This window comes from Zootoca vivipara, chromosome 16, assembly GCF_965207765.1.
Source record: "Zootoca vivipara chromosome 16, rZooViv2.hap1.1, whole genome shotgun sequence".
Taxonomy (NCBI): domain Eukaryota; kingdom Metazoa; phylum Chordata; class Lepidosauria; order Squamata; family Lacertidae; genus Zootoca; species Zootoca vivipara.
This window is the reverse complement of record NC_142599.1, coordinates 12,454,742-12,479,167: the sequence shown is the minus strand read 5'-3', so window position 1 is coordinate 12,479,167 and position 24,426 is coordinate 12,454,742. Positions and strand designations below refer to the sequence as shown.

General features: G+C 45.1%; 1 protein-coding gene across 23 annotated transcripts in view; it reads right to left on the bottom strand.

The window, feature by feature from the left end:
• The window catches only part of GNB1L (G protein subunit beta 1 like), an 80,672-nt gene that overhangs the window by 7,449 nt on the left and 48,797 nt on the right, over positions 1–24,426 (bottom strand). For 15 of the 23 annotated variants that reach the window (XM_088660089.1, XM_060269276.2, XM_088660078.1 and 12 more), the window contains 4 exons: positions 23,175–23,303; positions 19,578–19,740; positions 13,085–13,183; positions 4,579–4,794 (listed from right to left, as the gene is read on the bottom strand). In XM_088660089.1, coding sequence (XP_088516215.1) covers positions 4,579–4,794; positions 13,085–13,183; positions 19,578–19,740; positions 23,175–23,303 — 607 coding nt within the window. The remainder of the gene's footprint in view (positions 1–4,578; positions 4,795–13,084; positions 13,184–19,577; positions 19,741–23,174; positions 23,304–24,426) is intronic. The other 8 variants (XM_088660095.1, XM_088660080.1, XM_088660093.1 and 5 more) reach the window with 2 other exon arrangements.

Genomic DNA, 24,426 nt, shown 5'->3' with positions numbered 1-24,426 from the left:
CCCCAGCATAGATTTTGGACAGCCTCCTGGAGACAAGAGAGCCTCATTTCACCAACTCTTCACCAGCACACTGGACTGGAGCCATCCCAAACGGGGCCGCTCTTGCGTCACGTCTTTGGACAGCCGGTTACCGAGCGAGGAGTTGCCAAAATGCACCGGGAGTAAAAATAATGTGCCACTGAGTGGCTTTCCAAGCACCACCATTACCTCAGGGATGTGGAATGTCGAGGGGGAAAAAAACCATCTGGTTCCTATTATTAATCCAATAGGAAAGAGAGAGAGAGAGGGGAGGAGATAGGTGGAAATGACCTGATGTGGGGCTCTTAATGCTTTCGTTGGAGAGACAGCAAGTAAAGATGGGGGAGTGGCCTTGAATCAACGAATTGTAGAATCGTAGAGGTGGAAGGGACCATGAGGGTCATCCAGCCCAACCCCCTGCCATGGCAGGAAACTTTTTCCCAACATGGGGCTCGAACCCCAAACCCTAAGATTAAGAGTCTCATGCTCTACTGACTGAGCTGTCCCTCGGTCTAAGTAGGGAATGCTTCAGAACCAGCCTTGGCAAAAACGCCCAAACCCCAGAGTTTGCTCCAAGTAACAATAGCTAATTCTATTATAATACTGATGACAACAAGCCCATTCTATAGTTGCTGATGCCGTGTGACTAGTGGGGCCTGCAATAAGAAGTTAGAGGCAGCCGCCTTATGCTGTGTAGATATACGTGTTGTTATTGCAATTTCTGTGGTCTGGTCTTTGACCATAATAAAGATTGATTGCTGTGTCAGACCATTGGCCCATCTAGCGCAGCACTGTCTACGCCGACTGGGTCTCCAGATGTTGTCGGACTACAACTCCCATCACCCCTAGCTAGCAGGACCAGTGGTTGGGGTGATGGGAGTTGTAGTCCAACAACAGCTGGAGAACCAACCTTGAGAAACGATGGACTCCCCCATCACAGAATGGCTGGTGAATGTGTGCATGCATGGGAGGGGAAACTGCATATCCAAATGTTAACTCTGCATCGAAAAAGCTTTGCATGTGGGAAGCGAGCACATTATTATTATTATTATTATTATTATTATTATTATTATTATTATTATACCGCCCTATACCCAGAGGTCCCAGGGTGGTTCACAGAACAAAATCAAAATATAAAACCACAAAATATAAAATAAAAATAAAAACAACCCAATAACACCCCCCCCCCAAAAAAACTAACAACCCACATTTTAAATGGGCAAAGGATCAGGCTTTCTGCATGCTATCTTTCCACTTGCAGGGAGGCATCACATGGCAGGCACAACCCCCCCCCCATCTGCAATTTTTTAAGGGTTAAATGAGGTCTGAGGCCGCTGAACGTCAGTGGGAATTGATCCCTTAATGCACAGGATTAGAACTTAATTTGGATTAAAACCAACAACGGAGATAACTCTGAGGACTCTGCCGACTATGCAAATGACTCATCTCAGCTTTTCACATGTTCTACTTCTAAGCATCCGGACTTTGCCCATCCAGCAACAGGGGCCTTGAGAGTCCTGCCCCTAATTAAGTACGACTTAACCTCTTGGCATTGACCGTCTCTTTTGTCAATGTACAGACTACTCTGTGGCCATTACCATTTGCTGTCATTAGGCGACCTTGGCTACTCCGGGAGATGTCTTTAATGAAGGCAGCTGCTTCATTGGAGTGGAACACTGTACACCCTGCCCTTCTGTAATAATAAACTCCCTTTCCCATTAAAGACTGGAATGTCCAAAGAACAGAGACTTAATTTCAGAACGCTACAATCAAAATCCTATTAGACCTTCATAGCAAATCTTCAATCATCCACTTGCCAGCGGCTGCACTATCAGTCATAGCACAAGGGTGGAAGGACCCCTCAAGGCTCTGTTTATCGCAACTTCTGACAAACCCATCAAATTTGCAAATGGCACCAAACTGGGAGGGGTAGCCAATGCCTCAAAAGACAGAATTGGGATTCAAGATGACCTTAACAGGTTGGAGAACTGGGCCAAAACTAACAAGATGTGTTTCAATGGGGACGAAGGTAAGGTTCTGCACTTAGACAGGAAGAACCAGCTGCACAAATATAAGATGGGGGGGGGGACACCTGGATTGCCAGCAATGCATGTGAGAAGGATCTAGGGATCTTAGTAGACCACAAGCCTAACACGACTCAACTGGGTGATGCAGCAACAAAAAAGGCTCATGCTATTCTAGGCTGCATTGGCAGAAGTATAGTGTCCAAATCAAGGGAAGTAATAGTATGACTCTATACTGCCTAGGCCAGATCACACCTGGAATACTGTGTCCAATTCTGGGCACCACAATTTAAGAAGGATGTTGACCAGCTGTAGGGTGACCCTGATGATCAAGGGTCCGGAAACCAAGTCTTATGAGAAATGGTTGAAAGAATTGGGTATGTTTTACTTTCTTGGGCTCCATGATCACTGCAGATGGTGACAGCAGTCACGAAATTAAAAGATGCCTGCTTCTTGGGAGAAAAGCAATGACAAACCTAGACAGCATCTTAAAAAGCAGAGACATCACCTTGCCGACAAAGGCCCGTATAGTTAAAGCTATGGTTTTCCCGGTAGTGATGTATGGAAGTGAGAGCTGGACCATAAAGAAGGCTGATCGCCGAAGAATTGATGCTTTTGAATTATGGTGCTGGAGGAGACTCTTGAGAGTCCCATGGACTGCTAGAAGATCAAACCTATCCATTCTGAAGGAAATCAGCCCTGAGTGCTCACTGGAAGGTCAGATCCTGAAGCTGAGGCTCCAGTACTTTGGCCACCTCATGAGAAGAGAAGACTCCCTGGAAAAGACCCTGATGTTGGGAAAGATTGGGGGCACAAGGAGAAGGGGACGACAAAGGACGAGATGGTTGGACAGTGTCTCGAAGCTACGAACATGAGTTTGACCAAACTGCGGGAGGCAGTGGAAGACAGGAGTGCCTGGCGTGCTCTTGTCCATGGGGTCACGAAGAGTCGGACACGAATAAACGACTAAACAACAACAGCCTGGTAAACAGGAGACTAAAAGGAGATATGATAGTCATCTTCAAATATCTAAAGGGACAACAAGGTGGGTTAGGATGAATGCTCAATTGCTGTCAGTAAGTTTACGGTGCAATGTAATATCTCAGTTGTGGACCTTTTTCTTTCTTTCTTTGTTAAGCTGATTGCAGGTATATTGTCCAAAGTGGAATACTAATGTTCCATCAATGGAAGACCAATGGCCTCTTGATATCTGTGGCAGATTTCTGGGATGCGGGACACAGGGACAGAGAGAAGCAGAGAACGAGAGAGCTTGGGGAAGATATTCAATACCCGTTCCATCCTATAAAGTGCAGAAGGAAATTCTACCTTGAAAAACAAACACATTACTCATGTGCATAAATGTAGCATTGCGCATATGTTCTGTATTTTATTTATAACTCTTTTTAGTTGCCATTCTTGCTAGAGGCAACTCTCAAGTAATAAAAACCCAAGAAAAGTAATAATGAATACTTTTTAAAAAATATGCAATAAACCTTACACTTTAAAGAATAGAAAGCTAAAAATGAGCAACACATCAGTACCTTGAGCAACATCTCGCTCACCCCAAGTAAATGCCTCCCCACCCCAAATCAGCCTTAGCTGGTGGCTGAAAGCATTTAAGGTGCTGTCTGGACTACACATTGGAAGTATTATACCACTCTAAAAAGTCATGGTTTCTCCCAAAGAATCCTGGGAAGTGGAGTCTGTTAAGGGTGCTGAGATTTTTTTTAGGAAGCCTCTCTTCCCTGATTCCCAGGGTTACAATCCCCAGAGTTCCCTGTGAGGTTGTTAAATCAGCCTGAGAAGACCAAGGGCAAGGAACTTCAGTTCTGTGGGCAGAATGTGGCCTTCAGAACCCCTTTCAGGCCACACCCACTTCCCCTAGGCCACTCCCCTCACTACCCACCTGCTCCACATCTTAGAGCGTTTTATGCCTGTAAGGTGTCCTCTGACAATGCCTCTTCCTTGCTCTAGGCCAGCGTTTCCCAAACTTGGGTCTCCAGCCGTTTTTGGACCACAACTCCCACCATCCCTAGCTAGCAGGGCCAGTGGTGCGGGATGATGGGAATTGTAGTCCCCAAAAAACAGCTGGAGACCCAAGTTTGGGAAACACTGGTCTAACTGGAGGTTAGAGAAGGGGATGTGTGCGCAAGGAAACCATCTTATTTCAGCAGAGTAAAATATTACTTTAATAGCTTCAACTGCTCTGCCTCTGCCTCCGCCCACCATCAACACGTGGCCCCCGAAATGCTGTGCAGAAAGGAATGTGGGCCCCCCCGGGCTAAAAAAGCTTCCCCACACTTGTGTTAAGACCTTAGTAGGGTCTGCATAAAAAGGAGAAGGACGGAGAAGAACCAACGAACGGAAGATGAAGAAGCACCTCCATCTTCACCCAGCTTCCCCCCCCCCAAAATCATAACCAGCCTGTGATTAATTAGCTAGGGATTGGCAACAGCCCCACTTCATGACTAAATATTTTTTCAGTCTATTAGCGAAAAAACAGAACAAATGGCGCGGAGAGGGGAAACGCACTGACCTCTAGGCTCTGCTGCTCATTGCAGCTCCAGCAGCAAAGCATCTTCTCAGACGAGGCTGAGACCCCCTTGGCCTTCTCAGAGTCAAAGTCAAGGCCCATGATTGGCTCCTGATGACATGTGAGCCGGCTCTGCATTCTCCCCATTGACAAATTCCACAGAACCACTGATCCATCCTCATAGCCGACCAGAAGGGAAGGATGCAAGCTGACCTTGGGCTGATAGGAAACACAGAACAGATGAGTGAAGTGGCCTGGCGAACTCCCCACCGGTTATTAGACCCAAACCCGGCGAGTAAATGCAGGCAGGGCAGAGAAATCCAAAAGGCAGTGTTATAAAACAAGCTACAATACCCTAAACTTTGAGTACCCACCGGGACTAACTATCATAACCTGGCATGTGTAGGCAACTGATTTTTTTAAAAGAGGGGAAGGGAAATTGGAACGCAGTTATCCCTACCCTTAATTAAAATCTCATAATGCTGATTATTTCAAAAGCTTAATATGACGATTTAGTTTAATCTTGGGTTGGGCCCTAATAAAGAAATCCTGGTTGGAATGCAAATTGGCAGAGCCAAATTCCTCTCTCCTCTTGCCGAAAAGTGATGTCAAACATCTTCTCAACACTTCAACGCCCCAAAATGCTTCTAGCGACACTTGCGTTCCGCATGGACCCCAATTATTTCCCACTCAATTCACAGCAAGTTCTGTTGGTGGTTCCCCACCCCACTATCGAAAAGCTCCTTATAATTTGAATTTTATTGGTTGTATATGCAAAGAATTGGATTTATGACATTAGTCATCAATGGCAACAACAGAAAAGCAGGCGAAGGAGCTGGAACTCAAATGCTGGGACTTTAATTTAAGGCTGTTAAAATTATAATGTTGGAAGAAGAATAAGGGAGAGAGAAGAAAAAGGCGTTAAAATGTCAAAACGTATTTCCCCCTCGGTATTATAGGAAGGATTCTGTTTTAGGGTTGGGTTAATTTAAGGAACAATTAAAGAATGTGTTGTGAGCTAATCTCACGGTCTTTAGTTACCGTATTATTCCATGTATAACATGCCCCCGTGTATAAGACGCCCCCTATTGCTGAGGACCCCAAATTAAGAAAATGTGGGGGAGTTGCTGAGCTTTTTGGGGGGTGGTGATGGCCCAGAGTTGTTGAGCATATTTAAGAGGGATTGCCGAAAATCGCTCACCCGCCTGGCCTATGCTGCCACTCACACGCTGCCACCTATCGTCTGTCCCCTCGCCGGCAGAAACAGCCAATCGCCTGCCCAGTTGCCGCAGCGACAGCCAATCAACACCAGCCCTTGCCGCAGTCATCAATAGCCAAGGACAATCTCCGGCTCGCAGCAGCAACCAATCCCACGTTCCCCCTAAACACTATCAGTGTATAAGACGACCCCCAATCTGTAAGATAATTTCTGAGAAATAAGGGACTGGACCGGAAGTAGCAGACCGGAAGTAGCGCTGCCGCCATTTTGGAACTGGGCGGAGCATGCTCAGCAGCTACTTTTGATGCTGCTCTGCCCTGTTCCAAAATGGCCGCCGCACCAGAAGTCGCACTGCAGCCATTTTGGAACTGGGCAAAGCAGCATCAAAAGTCACTTCTGAGCATGCTCCGCCCGGTTCCAAAATGGCCACCGCACCAGAATAAACCGTGAAAAAACAAAAAAAACAGTTTTTTCGGCTGGGAACAGCTGGAAAAACGGGGGTTTCCCAGGGAATACGGGAGACTTGGCAGCTACGCTCCATGTACCTCAAAAGTTTTATCTGGAAGGTCCTGTGTAGATTTTGAGGGTGTTTTAGAGATGCAGGGGAGTAGAGGAATGGGGAGTCCGATGGTCCAAGTGGAAGTTTTGCTCTTGCAACAGAACATTTAAACTAGAGTGTTTGCATTGTAACGTAACCCGATTTACATACCGCCTCATATATTTCTGAAAAATCGTTCTAAGGTGTCCACAAAATGACCTAAAATATTCATACCAGTAACACCAACAGGCTTTAAAAACAAGTAGACATTTCAGAACACTGCGCAATGGAAGGCGGGTGTTTATATCCTTCCAACCTTGAACCTATAAGTCTCTTGGCCACCATAAGGGCTTTGCAAGATCCACTGCCCTTTCAACCTTTGAATGTATAGATTATATAGGTAGGGCAATCTCATTTGGATATCTATTTGGACATATGAATGGTTTCATAATAATAGATACATTTGAATTAGGATTGAGGGGATGTTCAAGCTGCTAATATGAGCTGGCATCCTTATTTTCCTGTTATATTTTAAACATATTAAAACAAGCAATCAGATGTAATAAAATCTTCAATATATATATTGATATATATATAATCAACAGTTGTTGTTTTTTTAAAAATAAACACAATGGAATTGCATGTTGGTAGGCTTGCCTGCACAAAAGAGTTTTGAGCAGGCCTTGGAAAAAGAGCAGATAACATGGCTGCTTAATATTAAATTTGTGCATGTTTTCATATATGAGTTTGTATAAGTACTGAATAAAGAATATATATGTGTGGTTTTTTTAAAAAAAGTTCAAGTAAACTGCTGTCCATGGATCTCCAATACCAAGGGAAACTATTTTCTTTCTCCCCCCCTCCCCCAAAAGGAAAAAAACAATAATCCCCTGAACCCAAAGAGTTAACAGGTCTGAATCCCGCTGTAACCAATTGAGAGATATTTTGATTAATGATGTTACAGGTCAAAGGGCATGGCACCCTGGCCAGCCACCCAATTTATTTAAGTCTCTGAAATAACTCAAAGAAAGGAACGTTACTGGATTACGTGTCACACTTAAGGAAAATATTCATCATTGCACCGGCCGGTTGACGGATGGCCCCTGCAAATCGGAAGACTCACCATGTGAGCAAAAAAGGTTCAAAAGTCGTAATCAAAGCAAATTTAAAAAAACAAAAACACAAATGCCTGTTAACGGCAGCTATAGATTTTAAAGGAGAAAAACACACACACGCACAAAGGCCCAAATACTTTCCGACAGAACGCAAAGATGCCACACCCTCCTACCCAGGTGTTTATGTTAATTAATAATAATAATAATAATAATAATAATAATAATAATAATAATAATAATAATTTATTATTTATACCCCGCCCATCTGGCCGGGTTCCCCCAGCCACTGTGGGCGGCTTCCAACAAAATATTAAATTACAGAAATCCATCAAACATTAAAAGCTAAACAGGGCTGCCTTGAGATGCCTTCTAAAGGTCTGGTAATTGTTATTCTCTTTGACCTCTGGTGGGAGGGCATTACACAGGGTGGGTGCCACTACCGAGAAGGCCCTCTGCCTGGTTCCCTGTAACTTGGCTTCTCGTAGCGAGGGAACCGCCAGAAGGCCCTCGGCGCTGGACCTCAGTGTCCGGGCAGAACGATGGGGGAGGAGACGCTCCTTCAGGTATACTGGACCGAGGCCATTTAGAAGTCACTTTTGAAGCTTTAAATGCTCAAGACAACCGTGCATTGACCCTCCCCCTCCCCCATTACCCCTTCAGACCGGTATCAAGAACCATGTTATAATACTAAAATTGTTTTAAGAATCACTAGGCTAGCTACAATGGATAATCCTGCTAGTGAAAATAGCCTCGCAGCAGTCCTTCCTGTTAAAGCCTGCTCTGTGATCGATCCCTCCTCCATTCTTCATTGTAAGGGGAAGATTTTTAAGAATGCCGTAAGAATCCGGGTTGGATGATAATGGCGAAGGTCATGAGTTACCTTTGTCCGTCGCTTTGCACAGAGGGAAAAGGTTTCGGGGTGACTTGACAAGGTAAAATGCAATGAATAAAAGCAATTCAGAACCGGGGGGGGGGGGGAATCAACCCTGTGGGGTGCCACAGGGTTCTGTCTTGGGCCCAGTCTTATTCAACATCTTTATCAATGACTTGGATGATGGGCTTGAGGGCATCCTGAGCAAGTTTGCAGACGACACCAAATTGGGAGCGGTGGCTAATACCCCAGAGGACAGGATCACACTTCAAAATGACCTTAACAGATTAGACAACTGGGCCAAAGCAAACAAGATGAATTTTAACAAGGAGAAATGTAAGGTACTACACTTGGGCAGAAAAAATGAAAGGCACAAATACAGGATGGGTGACACCTGGCTTGAGAGCAGTACATGTGAAAAGGATCTAGGAGTCTTGGTAGACCACAAACTTGACATGAGTCAGCAGTGTGATGCAGCAGCTAAAAAAGCCAATGCAATTCTGGGCTGCATCAATAGGAGTATAGCATCTAGATCAAGGGAAGTAATAGTACCACTATATTCTGCTCTGGTCAGACCTCACCTGGAGTACTGTGTCCAGTTCTGGGCACCTCAGTTCAAGAAGGATACTGACAAGCTGGAACGTGTCCAGAGGAGGGCAACCAAAATGGTCAAAGGCCTGGAAACAATGCCTTATGAGGAACGGCTTAGGGAGCTGGGTATGTTTAGCCTGGAGAAGAGAAGGTTAAGGGGTGATATGATAACCATGTTCAAATATATGAAAGGATGTCATATGGAGGAGGGAGAAAGATTGTTTTCTGCTGCTCCAGAGAAGCGGACACGAAGCAATGGATTCAAACTACAAGAAAGAAGATTCCACCTAAACATTAGGAAGAACTTCCTGACAGTAAGAGCTGTTCGGCAGTGGAATTTGCTACCAAGGAGTGTGGTGGAGTCTCCTTCTTTGGAGGTCTTTAAGCAGAGGCTTGACAGGCATATGTCAAGAATTCTTTGATGGTGTTTCCTGCTTGGCAGGGGGTTGGACTGGATGACCCTTGTGGTCTCTTCCAACTCTATGATTCTATGATTCTATGATCAAAGCAAGGGGCAATACAAAATAGATAAAAGGGTGATTCTGTAACGTATGATTAAGGACAGGTCCCAACCTGCCCCACTAAAAGATGAGGTCCACCGATGGAGGCAACTTTCTTATCAAGTCTGAGTAAAGGAAAAGGTCTTAGCCTGGTGCCTAAAGACTGACGGGGGCCAGGCAGGTCACCCTGGGGAGAGCATTCCATAGATGGGGAACCACCACTGAAAAGGCCCGTTCTGATGTAGCCACCCTCTGCATCTCGCATCTCCTTTGGCTGGGCCTCTGCCGAAAACTGCAGGGTCTTGGCTTGTTCATATGGGGAGGGTGGCCAAAGGCCTGCCTGATCTAGAATCCTGTATTCCAACCAGATACTTGTGGGACTCTCACAGGTAGTACATGACGGCAACAGTTCTCTCTTGCTGTTCCCCGGTGATGGGTATTCATAAGTATACTGGTTAGCTTGTTTTGGAAGGCATTCCCTGGCCTATTTTAATTTACGTGCCATTACTTGATTGTTGGTTTGTTTTAATGCTATTTATCAGTCTGTTTTGGTGTCTTTTCATGATGGTTGATGAATTGTGCAGCAACCTGGGTGCCATATTTTTTTTTAATGGAGAATGTGAGCCGTATGTTTCATAAATTAAAAGTGCTGTAATCTTTGGAAGAGTAGAAAGGAAGGTCCAAACAGCAGCTTGAGGTCGGATGGAACATTCCTCCCTCCTGTGAAGGAATATGTCTTATACAGTGGTACCTCGGGTTACAAACACCTCGGGTTACAAACACTTCGGGTTACAGAATCCGCTAACCCGAAAGTAGTACCTCGGGTTAAGAACTTTACCTCAGGATGAGAACAGAAATCACGAACTAGCAGCGCGGCGGCGGCAAGAGGCCCCATTAGCTAAAGTGGTACCTCAGGTTAAGAACGATTTCTGGTTAAGAACGAACCTCCGGAACGAATTAAGTTCGTAACCAGAGGTACAACTGTAATCCGATATGTATCCACTGGGCTCACACAAATCATAGCCAACTGGAAAGGGTTGAATCTGCAAACCCAAGGATTGCCTTCCCTTAATTTTCCCAGCAGGAAAGGTGCTATGTTGTGCAATGGTGAGCATTTTTTTTAAAAAAACTAACTAACAAGAATGCATGTAGAAACTGGAAATGCAATAAGTACTTTATTATATAAACTCCATTAATGCATATTCCTGACAAGTTGACAGTGATTCTCCTTTGCTTCCTTCCTTCCTTCCTGAACAGGCTTCCAAATGAAATAGCAACAAACCTCTGTCTGTCTGTGCAGTTAAGTGTAACACTTCTGAATATTCTAATGTTCTATAACTACCACCTTGACTACAGCACCTTTTGATTCACACTGAGTAGTCGATGAAGGCAGAAGCTGAAATGCTTTGCTATATAAAAAAATAAAATCAATCTGTTTTTTTTTAGTCGCTGTAATTCATTTACGATTTTTGTGATTAACTGTATTCTACCAGGATCTAGCACAAGCGTGTATGAAGTGCAATATAAAAGCTTTGACAACTTTTCTGGTGTGTAAATGTTTCTGTCTCTCTAGAAGACTAAATGTTATAATTGTTATATGCTTCCCTACCACTCTTGCCCTCTGGGGAAAGTAAGTAAAACATGGACAGGGCATCTGAAGTCTTCCAGATGTTGTTGGACTGCAACTTCTATCATCCTTGACCAAAGGTCATGCTAACTGGAGCTGCTGGGAGTTGGGAGTCTAGCAAAATCTTATTATTCCTGCATTGCAGGGGGTTGGACTAGATGAAAGGGGTCCCTTCCAACTTTACAATTCTTTGATTCTATGAAAATCTTGCAAGGCCCACTCCCACTTTCGTTTTTGACCAAACTGTGGTCAGAGGAAACATTCCCCACCCCCCTAATGCTAGTTGGTTAAAGCAGGGTCCATCTGTATTTTGATATTCTGGTTTATTAAATCAGAGAGCGATAGAAGGAATCACAGTTCCTCAAGTTTGTAAACCACCAGGGCACTATTGGTTGAGGCAAAATGGAAAGCATGAAGGTTTCACTCTCCTCCTCTTGTGTGCAAAAGAGGAGAGAGGGAGAGAGCCCTCTGCAACTAATTCCCAATCATCTAAACTATTAGTTTAGACAACCATCAGCTGAGCCACCCAAGTAGATCCTCCATTAAATACTACTGATGCAACCACTTGGATATAGGTGCTATGCTAAAAGTATGAACTGGGCCCTCATGTCTTCTGTGGATATGACAAAGTGCATGAACCTTAAGACTTCTCTAAATAAGGCCCAGTGCTTATAATTATGTTTGAACCCTCAGAATCATAGTCCCTCTTGCTTATTGCAGGGGCTGAGGAGCACCCAACACAGATGGCTACCCTGGCTCGAACCCCTTTCTTTAATTGCAAAGACGAAAGTCCATTCCAAACATATATTAAATATTTTGGAAAGTTATTTGCTATGCATTTCGACACCTCTTGACATATAGCAATTACATTTTGCATGATGTTTCCCAAGACTAAGGAGCAGGTTTGCCTCCATGTGTGGACCCATTTCGTATAGGTTTTGGATGCCGGATGCCACTTTGAGTCAAGATGGCGCGCCGAACCTTTCAAAACGCCACGATTTCAGCCAATTTTTGCGTGATGGCCCCCAAGATCCAAGAGCAGGTTTTCATCTTGCGTTTGGATACTGGACACCACTTTGAATCAAGATGGTGCAGTGGACCTTTCAAAACCGATTTGAACCACCGATTTAAAAACCACGCCAATTTTGTCGTTGGTTGTTTCTCAGAATCCCCAAGCAATGCTGAGTATGAGGCATTAACCTCTCCAAATCTGAAGAGGCAAAGTAGGTAGTAACATGGTTGGTTCACACCAGACTAAAGGTAAAGGTAAAGGGACCCCTGACCATTAGGTCCCGTCGTGAGCGACTCTGGGGTTGCACGCTCATCTTGCATTATTGGCCAAGGGAGCCGGCGTGTAGCTTCCAGGTCATGTGGCCAGCATGACAAAGCCGCTTCTGGAAAACCAGAGCAGCACATGGAAATGCCGTTTACCTTCCCGCTGTAGCGGTTCCTATTTATCTACTTGCATTTTGACATGCTTTCGAACTGCTAGGTTGGCAGGAGCTAGGACCGAGCAACGGGAGCTCACCCCGTCACAGGGATTCGAACCGCTGACCTTCTGATCAGCAAGCCCTAGGCTCAGTGGTTTAACCCACAGTACCACATGGGTCCCTGCTTCACACCAGACTAGAGACAAGCAAATCAAAATACAGGCATGTTGATTAAAGCTCAAGTGTTTTATTAATGCCAGGCTACCAAATGTCTTGCCAAATCCAAGTTCCATGATCACCCCCCTGCCCCCCCAAACTGGATACTTCAAAAAACAACAACAACCCAACTTCCCCAGCTAAACTTTGCAGGGAGTATTTACAAAACTCACAACCCACATCATCTGGTGAAGTGTGGAAAGCTCCAGCGGTTATGTGAAGGATGTTTCTGTTTCCCTCCCACCTTTAATAGCATAATTAGTTGATTTGCTTTTGACAATCAATCAAAAATAAATAAATATAAAAACCTCAGAGTGAAGAATGATTCATGGGCTCCGTATATAGAAAAATGAATCACAGCGAGGGAAGCGTTTTGTAATTAGCAAGCTCCCGTTGGCTTACCTGCCATATCTTCAGACACATGGGCATGCCCAACTTGGCATTGGCCTCTGGCTTCAAGGTACAGACTGAAATCTTGGATGGCAGCTCCAAAACCCGAACCTGACATCAGGAAAACAAGTTTAGTTGGCCCGGCGCCAGGCACAAAGATGAGTCTCCTAAGGTGATTTGCAAAAAGAAGGTGGTGCAAGCTCGGGGATGGTGGGAGAAAAGAAATCAACCCAGAGGAAGACTCAGAAATCATAACTGCTAAGAAAGGGCAAAGGAAGCTGCCTTATATTGAGTCAGAACAGCGGCCCATCTAGTTCAGTACTGCCTACACGGGCTGGCAGCAGCGGCGTAGCTAGCCGCTCGGGTGCCTGGCGCGGGGGCGTGTCCTGCAGCCGGGATGGGGCGATCTGTGCCTGTGGGGGCAGGGCGATCCGGCCGTGGGGGCAGGGTGAGCCTCTCCGAAGCTTGCAGCCTTTCCATAGTCTTCCCCTCAGCTGTAGGGCAGCTGAGGGAGAGGCGGTAGGCAGGTGTAAGTCCCACGCTGCCATTTCAGGCAGCACGGAACCTGCAGGCACCTAAGCCACCACATCACTCCTAAAAAGTTTTGTGAGCCCAATATAAAACAAAAAAACCCTCTCATTTTGTCACACACACACCCCAGTGATGACACCCGGGACGGACCGCAACCCCCGCACCCCCTTCCTCTGCCACTGGCTGGCAGTAGTTCTCCAGGGTTCCAGGAGATGTTGGGGGGGGGGAATGTCCAACTTGGGTCCTTCTGTATTCTGAACACATGCGGTTTCACAGAGCGACGGTGTTTTTGCATGAGCTTTTGAAAAGTTATTGGCTGTCGGGTACTTGGATAAAAAGTTTTCTCTGAACCTCAGAGAAAGGTATCTGAGCTTCATTGCTGAATCATAGAATTGTAGAGCTGGAAGGGAGGATTATTTAGTCCAACCCCCTGCAATGCAGGAATACGCAGCTGTCCCACTGTTAGCCCAAAGATGGAAGATAAAGTACCCAAAATAGAAGAATGGCTGATAAAGATGATGGGCTATGCCGAAATGGCGAAAATGACCAAGAAGATGAGAAATCAAGAAGAGAACAAATTTAATAAAGAATGGAGAAAATTTACAAGTTACTTAAAAGAACACTGTAAAAAAGTAAAAACATTGGCAGGATTTTTATTTTTATTTTAAAAAAAACACCACTTGCAATTAACGAGAACTATGGTGAGAATTGAGTGTTAAGAAAATATGGAGAGTATTATATGATGCAGTTGGAAAAGAATAATTATGGAAACCATGGAAGGGTGGAGGGAAGTCCAGGGATTCAGAGAATCCTATGTGTATGACTTATTTGTGAAGCTAACTGTTAAATTCAAAAGTGAATAAAAATAAAAATAATAAAAAAGGAATATGCAGCCGTTCCATACGGGGCTCGACCCTGCAACCTTGGCATTATCAGCACCATGCTCTAGCCAACTGAACTGCTGCCCTATGTCATTTAGATCTGTACAGTTTCGTACCTGCTTGCATTCCCCTTTTGCAGTAATAGCTGCATCAAAATTAAGAGTGGGGCAGCCTGATCCCATGGGCGTGCAGCGCAGAAACAATTCTCGCTCTACTCGGTGGGGTGACTCCCAAAGGCAGGACATGGGATTGTAGCCTCTACCACAATCCAGCAATAGAGCCCACACTAGTAGAATTTCCCCAATGGCAAAAGAGAAGAGATCGTAGCTCAGTAGTGGAACACAGGGATTGCATGCAGAAAGTCCCAGATTCAAACCCTGGCATGTCCAGCTAAGACTGGGAAAGGTCATTGTCCTGATATCTCAGCAACCTGCTGTCCGGTCTAGATCAAAGGCAGTCAATGCAGTGCCCTCCAGATGTTTCTGGATTACAATTCCCTCCATCCTTGACTGCTGGCCGTGTTGGCTTGGGTTGATGCAGTCCAACCAGATCTAGAGGACTCATGTAGTCTATCCCTCGTGTAGGCAACACCGAGTTAGATGGAGCAATGGTATAAGGCAGCTTTCTATGTAGCATCCTGGGCCAATAGCAGGAGCCCCAAGAGCATGAAGTGCTCCATGGAGCCAACTTCTTTAGATGTTCCTCCTACCCCTTCTCTCCCCTTGATCTTCTTCCCTCTTCCTGTATGAATCATTTCCATGGCAAACCATTTGCATGAAACTCATTCAGTGCACATTAAGACTCTCGGCATGCAGAAGGGCCGGAAGGCAGCCTTACCAGCATGACGAGTTGAATTCAGTACACAGCACTTACAATTTACTGGCACTCTCATGCTGAAAACTTGCTTTAGACCTGGGAGCAAAAATCAAAGGGGGCCAAGCTGCTTTGAGAGCATGTGCTCTGCTTTGCGCAGTCTGTGGTTTAAATCGCAAGTGCCCAAGAGGTGGAAGGCACAACGACGTCAATGACTGACTGCTGATGAACGAGAGAGAGAGCATGGCGGGTTTGAAGGACACAATCCAGAAGAGCTGTAGCTGCTTGGGGGGGGGGGTCTAGCCAGGTTTTTTGCCCCAGGTAAAACCTCCAGAGGGGCACCAATGAGGCTCCCAGACTGTCCATTTGTACGCAAATGCGCGTTGCGGTGTGTGCCAAACTGGGTCTGACCCAGGTGAAACGAAGCCTAGTTTCGCCCCTGTGATCCAGTAGGAAGCTCAGCTCGCCAAGTTGCACTGAAATGAACAGGACTTGCTCAAGGCTCTTGCTAAGCACCTACAATTTCAATAAAGTACCCAATGAATTGTGCCTCCAATTTATTAAACCATCTCAGGAGCGTGCATAGTGCTGAGAACATCAGGGCGTTTGCTGAGGGAGGAGAAGGTACTGCTAGTGCTCTAACTAGGGGAAGCCAGCTATCTAACTTGCTGCCCAATCCTATTCACGTTGACTTGGAAGTAAATCCCACCAAGAAATGTAGGAAGGTGCCTTGTAGTCTGTCCATTGAGCTCTGCATTGTCCTCAAAATGGGTGGGGAACCCGTGGTCCTCCATATGTTGGCTTTGGCCATGCTGGGCAGCTTCTGCATGCAAAACACATGCTTTACAGCTGAGTTTTGGTTCCTTCATTGTACACAAAGCAGTATTATACTGAATCATTGATCTCTATAGGCCAGCACTGTCTATTTCTTTTATATGCCACCTTTCTCCCAGTGAAAACTCAATGCATCTCCCAACACAAACCAACACAGCTAAAAATTCACACACACCCGTTAAATAAGCAACCTTGTTTAAAATAGCATTGGAATCACTTTAAACCTTCATAACAGCCAGTGACTGGCCAGAGGCCTGTTGGAACAAAAAAAAATCTCTTTGCCTGCTAGCAAAAGGAAAGCAGAATGGGGGACCAGGCGAGCCTTGAGTGGGAGTAAATACCATTATTTGGGAGCAGCCACCAAGAAGGCCCTCTCTTGTGTCTCACCAAATACCTAGGAGGCCACAAGTTTGCTATTTGCTCTTATCACCTGCCATGGTAGCTTCCCAGGAAAGTGTGTGGAGGAAAAGCAGCTTGAGCCTCTATTCTCATTTTAAAGGACAGCAAAGAGCTAGGAGCGCTTGCGTTCCTAAAGATTCTTTGCATTTCTCAGCATAGAGCAGAACCATGCACATTTACTCAGAAAGAAGTCCCTCTGAGATCCATAGGAAGTGTGTTCAGGATTGCCGTCCCAGTGCCAAGGTTAAACAAGTTGTGAAAGAGCCTCCATCAGATTTCCCAACTTCCTTCAGTTAAAAACAGCTACAGACATGTGTGTGTATCTGAGATAATTTGGATTGGGGCAATGGCCCTTTCCCCCCCACCGCCGACTCAAAAGCACATGCTTCCAAAAGTGCTACTTGTAGGTTTCCTCCCCATGAGGCATGGAGCAGATTCAGGAGGGCAATTTAAATGGTGTGTTAACCTCCCCCCAGTGCACACTTCCCCCACTTCAACTCCATAACTGCCTTTTTTAAAAAAAGAGGAAACCCGTGATCAGATCACCCCCGTCAGGTCTACTTTGTCGCTAAATCTGCAAAGGAGTGGAAAAGCCTAGAACGTGGGTAGGTAAACTAAGGCCCGGGGGCTGGATCAGGCCCAATCGCCTTCTAAATCCGGCCCGTGAACAGTCCGGGAATCAGCGTGTTTTTATATGAGTAGAATGTGCCCTGTTATTAAAAATGCACCTCTGGGTTATTTGTGGGGCATAGGAATTCGTTCATTCCCCCCCCCCCAAATATAGTCTGGCCCCCCATAAGGTCTGAGGGACAGTGGACCGGCCCCCTGCTGAAAAAGTTTGCTGACTCCTGGCCTAGAATATGGATGGTGAATCTTCCAGATTCTGTTGAGCTCCAACTCCCCTCATCTCTGCCCATTGCCCATGGTGGTTGGAGCTGAAGGGACTGAGAGTCCAACAACATACGGTTAGCCACATGCTTCCCCATCCACAATCTAGGCAGGGAAGGAAATATTTCTGCATCTGAATATCTGTTGCATTCATCGTGGCTCAGGAAAGACAAGGGAAGACCTGTGGGTTGTTGGCTGCTATTGCTGAAGACCAAAAGGTAGCGAGTTTGGGGCACTTCCTGCAGCATGCAAAAGGGTTAGGTCTGCTAGAATGGAAGGCCCAACAAGAAGCCTGCAATGGTTGCCACCGAGCCTCAGAAATAAATCCTGGGTCTCGTGTATTTTGTCGACTGCAGCTTAAACCAGAAGATCTTCTCTCCTTCTTTTTTGTGCTTACTAGGAGAGTTTTGTCTTTGCCTGAGGCTAATAGTGTTCCTGGGTGGCTATAGGTGGCCACGAGAAAACACACCCTTCTCCTTTTGCACATTTATAATGCTTTTTAGCATGTTTCTGGCAAATTGGCAAGAGAAGTGCATGTAACTCATAATTGGTGATTTAAATGCAATCAGGAACAAATAAATGTCTGTTCAGGTCTTATTATTCATAGATGGAATCTGCTTCAAGACAAAATTACCCCCTTTGGGTCCCAGCCAAGCATAAACACATATTAAGTCTTCATGTTAATCATAAGCCTCAAAAGTACTTTGGCTCATGGTGTTACCTGTTTGAGGATAGGAGAGAGAGAGAGAGAGAGAGAGAGAGAGAGAGAGAGAGAGCGCTTACATATGAATTTTGTGGAATTTTTGACTTGGACACTTAAAAAAAAAAATCTGGCAAGACCGTGACTGCAAACAGCAAAGCCAAGCCAAGCTCAAAACAGAACAACTGCTTTGAATGTAGAAGGTGGCCTTGGAATTTCCAGATAGAAGGATGAGAATGAGGGGAATTTACTGCCAGTCAGGATCCCCATCCCAGATCCCACAGAGCACACATAAAGAAGGTCATCAGCCACACATTTTCAAACATCAGCTAAAGTCAAGCTTGGAATATTCCATTAGTGGCATTCAAGCACCATTGTGTTCTTAGCAAATCTCATTAACCAACACAAAGAATTCATTGCGCCACCTTCTGAGAAAAGTTATTTTACATAGATAATGTGCATCTCCACATTTTGGATCATCCAACTCGTGAAAAACTAGAGCAGCGTTTCTCAACCGCTGTTCCGCGGCACGCGACGAGAAGGGCGATTTTGCAGCTGCAAACTCCACCTCCCTGGGCGTCCTATTTCTTTGCCCCTTCTAGTTTCCACAGACCAATCAGCTTTCATTACTTCCATTTTCCCCATGCCTCACATGACAGGATCATCCCAGAATCCTTTAGCCAAGATGGCAGCCCCCAGCAGCTAATAGTGCCGCACGTGTGTCTCTTTTTTGGAAAATCGAGCGGACTTCAAGTAGCTACTTTTAAAATATTCAATCTCCATCATTCAAAAGGTAGTTTGTTGCTAATTCACGGAGGCATGAAGACCAAATCGTCCTCTCACAAGTCCGAGAACACGCACAGGGTAAGATACGGGACGGCGGGGTCGGGTGGGGTGGATCAGAAACCCGGATCTTTTAAGAACTCGGCAGCGCTGACCCGCCGGAAAGCAATATTTGGCAAGTGTTTCTTACAGTCATAATTATAATATAGGGCGGCACAGAGTTAATTTTTTAAACTTTTTTAATGGTGGTGTGCCTCGTGATTTTTTTCACGGAACAAGTGTGCCGTGGCCCAAAAAAGGTTGAGAAACACCGAACTAGAGCATGCCAAATATTGTTCATGCTCCAACTAGCATCTCAAAGACCACCTCCTTGCCTACAGACCCTCTTGGGTGTTAAGATATAGACCAAGGGAGCACTCTCGATTGTTCTGCTGGCCTTGGACATTTTAGTGGGAGATGATCTGGGCAGTCTCTACGATGCAGAAGTCCCTCCCCAGAGAGATGCAACTGGCTCCTTCACTCTATGGACATTGCCATTGGCCTTTCCCAGCCAGGATGTATACTTTTTAGGGCCTATTCCGAAGTACAGTCTTTTATTGGATTTTAATGTTGTTTTATATTATGGTAATCTGTTCCAGAACCTTATGATGGAGGGTGGCAAAAAGACATTACCTACCTCTTCCAGGCCTTTCCATGGCATGGCTAGTAGCCACCGTCTCTCTTCAACCTCCAAGAGGGAGCATTTGCAGAACCCAATATTCTCCGTGGAAACAGAGTCTGTGACAGCACTCCTTCCTTCGGCCAAGTCCCACAGGCAGATGTTTTGGTCACGGCCCTGGCTTTTACAATCAGAAACATTCTTTGTCATACGGCAGAATTTGCAGATTCTGAGCGTCTCTTTGCCAAGCAGCTTCAACATGGATCCTCAACAATATGTATCTAACACTCCTGTATACTCAGCCCTCGCATAAGCCACCCTGAGCTGTCAACTTCCTGGCTACCGAGAGGAGGGAAGCTGGTCTCTGTTTCCTTTATTTGCCCATCAAATTAAAGAAAACAATACACAGCACATTAATATCATTGTTGAATGCTCTCACTACTAATCTTGCGTGTTTTGTGCTCAAGCCTCCAGGCTCAGGAGCCATGCATGTATGAAGCTGTTTTATCCTGAATCAGGCCTAGGTCTAACTAGTCTAATGTTAAAGGAAGCAGTTGGGTATGTTCGGTCTGGAGAAGGGGAGACCAGGCTGGGATGGCGATGAACGTGGTAGTACTCATCAAATATCTAATCTGCAATACAAGGCCCTTCGGATATAGAAGGCGCCAAACATCCTTGGGTTTAGCTCTATGGAGCCATGAGTCCCATGAAGAAATCATGGTGGGAATTGCTAGAGTGGGAGGAGGAAAGGAATGAGAGTTGGGAACTGGAAGAACTGGATCCTGGGAAGGGGCCCAGTGGGCCGAGAGGAACAGCGACTTTTGATGCTGCTCTGCCCAGTTCCAAAATGGCGGCAGTGCTACTTCCGGTCTGCCGATCCCTTATTTTTCCGGCAGGAACTTGGCAGGTATGGCCCAGTCCATCCACGATGAAGCAGCTGAAGCATTGGTGCCCATTTCCAGTGAGATTCGCTGAAATCTCGAGAGATATGGTACACAAAATCTCGTGAGATTTTGGCGAGATCTTGCCAGAAATCAGCATGGATGCCAGTGGCCGTGGAGAAGGAAGTGCAGCAGTGGCAGAGCAGGTCGGCACTTTCCATATCGCCTCAAGCTTTGAAACGGGACGAGCCACCCTTGCTTCAGGCCACGGGGAAACAAGTTTGCAAGAAGTCTGGATGGCTTTCCCCTATTCCAGCCAAAAGAACATTGCCGCCTGTCAGTTTTGGACGAAAGGTGGAAGTACATAAAATGCACCAACTCCCCCCACTTACAAAAATCTAATATATACATTTTGGAAAGTTATTTGCTGTGCATTGGGGCACCTCTTAAGATATTGCAACTAGGTTTTGCACGATGATATCTGAGATCAACAAGCACGTTTTGACCACGTCTGGATACAACTGGACACTGTTTTGCATCAAGATTAAACCTTTCACAATAGCACTGATTTGTTTTGTTTTGTTTCTTAGAATTCCAGAGCCACGTCAGGTATGAGGCTGCTAGTAAACGACAACAATGGCATGCCACAGACAAAGATAGTATTAATAACTGCAACAAACAAAACATTTGCATTGTGTTGCTACAATGAATTTGAAAAATAAACAAAACAACTATATTGATCTGCAGTACAATTAACATTACAGAAGAGATACTTAAGTTGAGATACTTAAAATTATGAGAACCAAACCTCATATTAAGTACAGTAATAGACACTTTGAAATCTGGGTGTTAAGATGGATTCAGAAGTCCATCAACACAAGTGAGGTTTCCCTTGGTATCCTGACCGAATTGCTTCTTCAATCAACCCCAGCTAGTTGCAGAGACCAACCTATACAGACATTCTCTTATGGAGATTGAGAATTAAGTAACACTACCCAGAAATAACTGTAGCCCTGAAATATTTCTGTGTCGATGCTTCTGAGCACAGAGTGCATGCGAAATGAAAACCATGTAATTATGTTAACAGCTCAGATTTAATTCTGGGTTGTTAATTGTGGTTATGCAGACGACAACAAATATAAATGCTAATAAGGTCTGCTACGGAAGATGTCTTTTCTTGATAAACATGTCAAAACATCTCCAAATTACCCTGACGCTTTGGCAATCCGCTCCAGCAGAAGGTGGAGCGTTCTGTCAGTCAAAACAACCGAAGGCCTTGTGGCACCTAGCAGATTTATTGTGGCAGAAGCTTGTGTGGACGACAGCCTGTTCATCCAGACGCAGGAAAAGTTCAGCGTGTGTGTATTAAATGGCCTGTATCCAACGTTAATTATACTAAGGCCCCATTTGCACTATACCTTTAAACCAGTATCATACCGCTTTAAAAAGGCATGGCTTCCTCCCACCCAAAAAATAATCTTGGGAACCGTAGTATGCTAAGGATAGTGAGAGTTGTTAGGAAACCCCTATTCCCTTCACAGAGCTTCAGTTCCCAGAATTCCCCAGCAGAGGGACTGATTGTTAAAGAACTCTGGGAATCGTAGTTCTGTGAAGGGAACAGGGTCTTGTAACAATCCTTCACAATCCTATGTGCAAATGTGAAGACCAGTTGACTGTCGGAGTTTGGAACTTCAGCACCTTTGCCAACGCAATTTGACTCTCAAACACTTTGGGCAAAAATGGGTCGCCTGATGTCATTGTCAGTTTCAGGGGATAGCACATTAGACACAGGTCCCACCTGCACTATACATTAAAGCAGTATCATAGTGCTTTGAACAGTCGCGGTTTCTCCCAAAGAATCCTGGGAACTGTATTTGGTTAAGGGTGCTGAGAGGCAACCCCAATTCCCCACACAGAGCTATAATGCTCATAAGCGGTTTGACAGCCAATCCTTCTTCCCAGGGAACTCTGGGAATTGTATCTCTGTGAGGGGAACAGGACATTTAAAAAATATTATTTTATTATTTCATTCATATCCAGCCTTTTACCCCCAAAGTTCAAGGTTTTATACCCACTTCTCCACCCAGTGGGCTTCAATGGTCAAGCGGGGATTTGAACCCTGGTCTCCTGGGTCGAAGTCTACCACTCTAACCACTACTCCACACTGGAAGAGGCATGGGCACATGCACACATATACAAGTCCATGCAGACAGCTTCTCCGCTTACATGGACAGAGGAAGCCTGAATATGCAGCAGGGTAGCAAAGACTGCCTTATAGCATCCATAAGGCTCTGGGGCAGGGCAAAATAACAAACAAGGGCCATAACTTAGTGGCAGAGCGTGCAAATTGCGTGCAAATTGTCCCAGCTTTAATTCTTGGCGGCACCTCCAGGTTGCAGCTGGGAAAGACTCCTGTCTCAAACCCTGCAGAGCTGTTGCCAGTCAAGGAAGTCCAGAGATGGGGAGCCCGGGCCCCCCTCCAGATGTTGCAGAGACTGGCCTACCATAGAAAGATGGCATGCAAACTGTTGCTCCGCCCACATTGACCTCTGCGCCCCCCCCCCCCCGCTACCATGTTTCCCCAAAAGGGTTGCCCAGAAGGGAATGTGGGCTCCTGGGCTGAAACAGAATTCCCCGCTCCACTGCTTTAGCTTTTTAATCTGATGCCGTTTTATAGAGACATCGTTAATTCCGCAACCTTCTAAGTGTGCTCCTTCTGAATTGCATCACTCACCTAAGAAGTGCATTTTTCCTGTTGCGTAAAGCTTTCACCCAGTACACTGATTTCCCACCATGGCCATCCAGTGTCCTATCCACCCTGCGGGTTTTCAGATTCCAGATATGGACCAGCCCATTAGAAGATCTAAACAAGAAAAAAAAGGTGGGTGGGAGACAAATGCTAATTTCATAAGCAAACGTTTCAAAGTATGAGCAGTGTGGTGGTACTTCCAGACTTATCTAAGTTGCCTACAGACTTTCTACACTGCAGAAATCACTACCAGCTTGTTGATTTGATCATTACTTTCCCTTGGGGGGGGGGGGGACACATCAGTAAAATGTCGGGATGTTTCTTGAAAAGTTAAATTTTATGGCAGGGATGCCTAAGCAGTCGCACACCCCCAAAAAACTTCTGCATACAGAGAGAATCTGAATATGCTTGCTTTGCTTGTCTTACACAGTCACACACATTTTGCTTTTTTAAAAAGATGTTATTAAAATTAGAAAGTTCTGCCCGGACACTGAGGTCCAACACCGAGGGCCTTCTGGCGGTTCTCTCGTTGCGAGAAGCCAAGTTGCAGGGAACTAGGCAGAGGGTCTTCTCGGTGGTGGCGCCTGCCCTGTGGAACGCCCTCCCACCCAAGGTCAAAGAGGAAAATAACTACCAGACTTTTAGAAGACATCTGAAGGCAGCCCTGTTCAGGGAGGCTTTAAATGTTTAATAGATTACTGTGTTTTATTTTTCTGTTGGAAGCCGCCCAAAGTGGCTGGGGAAACCCAGCCAGATGGGCGGGGTATAAATAATAAATTATTATTATTATTATTATTATTATTATTATTATTATTATTATTATTATTAAAAAGAATACAGGTTTCAAAGAAGGAGGAATGGCAGCTAAAAATAATGGAATACGCAGAGTTAGCAGGTCTAGCCAGCACGGTAAGAGAGCAAGAAGACTGGGTATATAAAGAGGAATGGAAAATGTTTTTGGAGTAACTGGAAAACAATTGCAAGCAAATGAAAACGCTAGCAGGATTCTTGTAAATTCAACAACAACAACAGTAATAATAATAATAATAATAATAATAATAATAATAATAATAATAATTTATACCCCGCCCATCTGGCTACGTTTCCACAGCCACTCTGGTCAGCGCCCAACAGAATTAATGCTAATAATAGTAATGAAAACAATAAAATGTCAGACATTAAAAATTTCCCTAGATGTCTTCTAAAGTCAGATAGTTGTTTTATTTCCTTGACATCT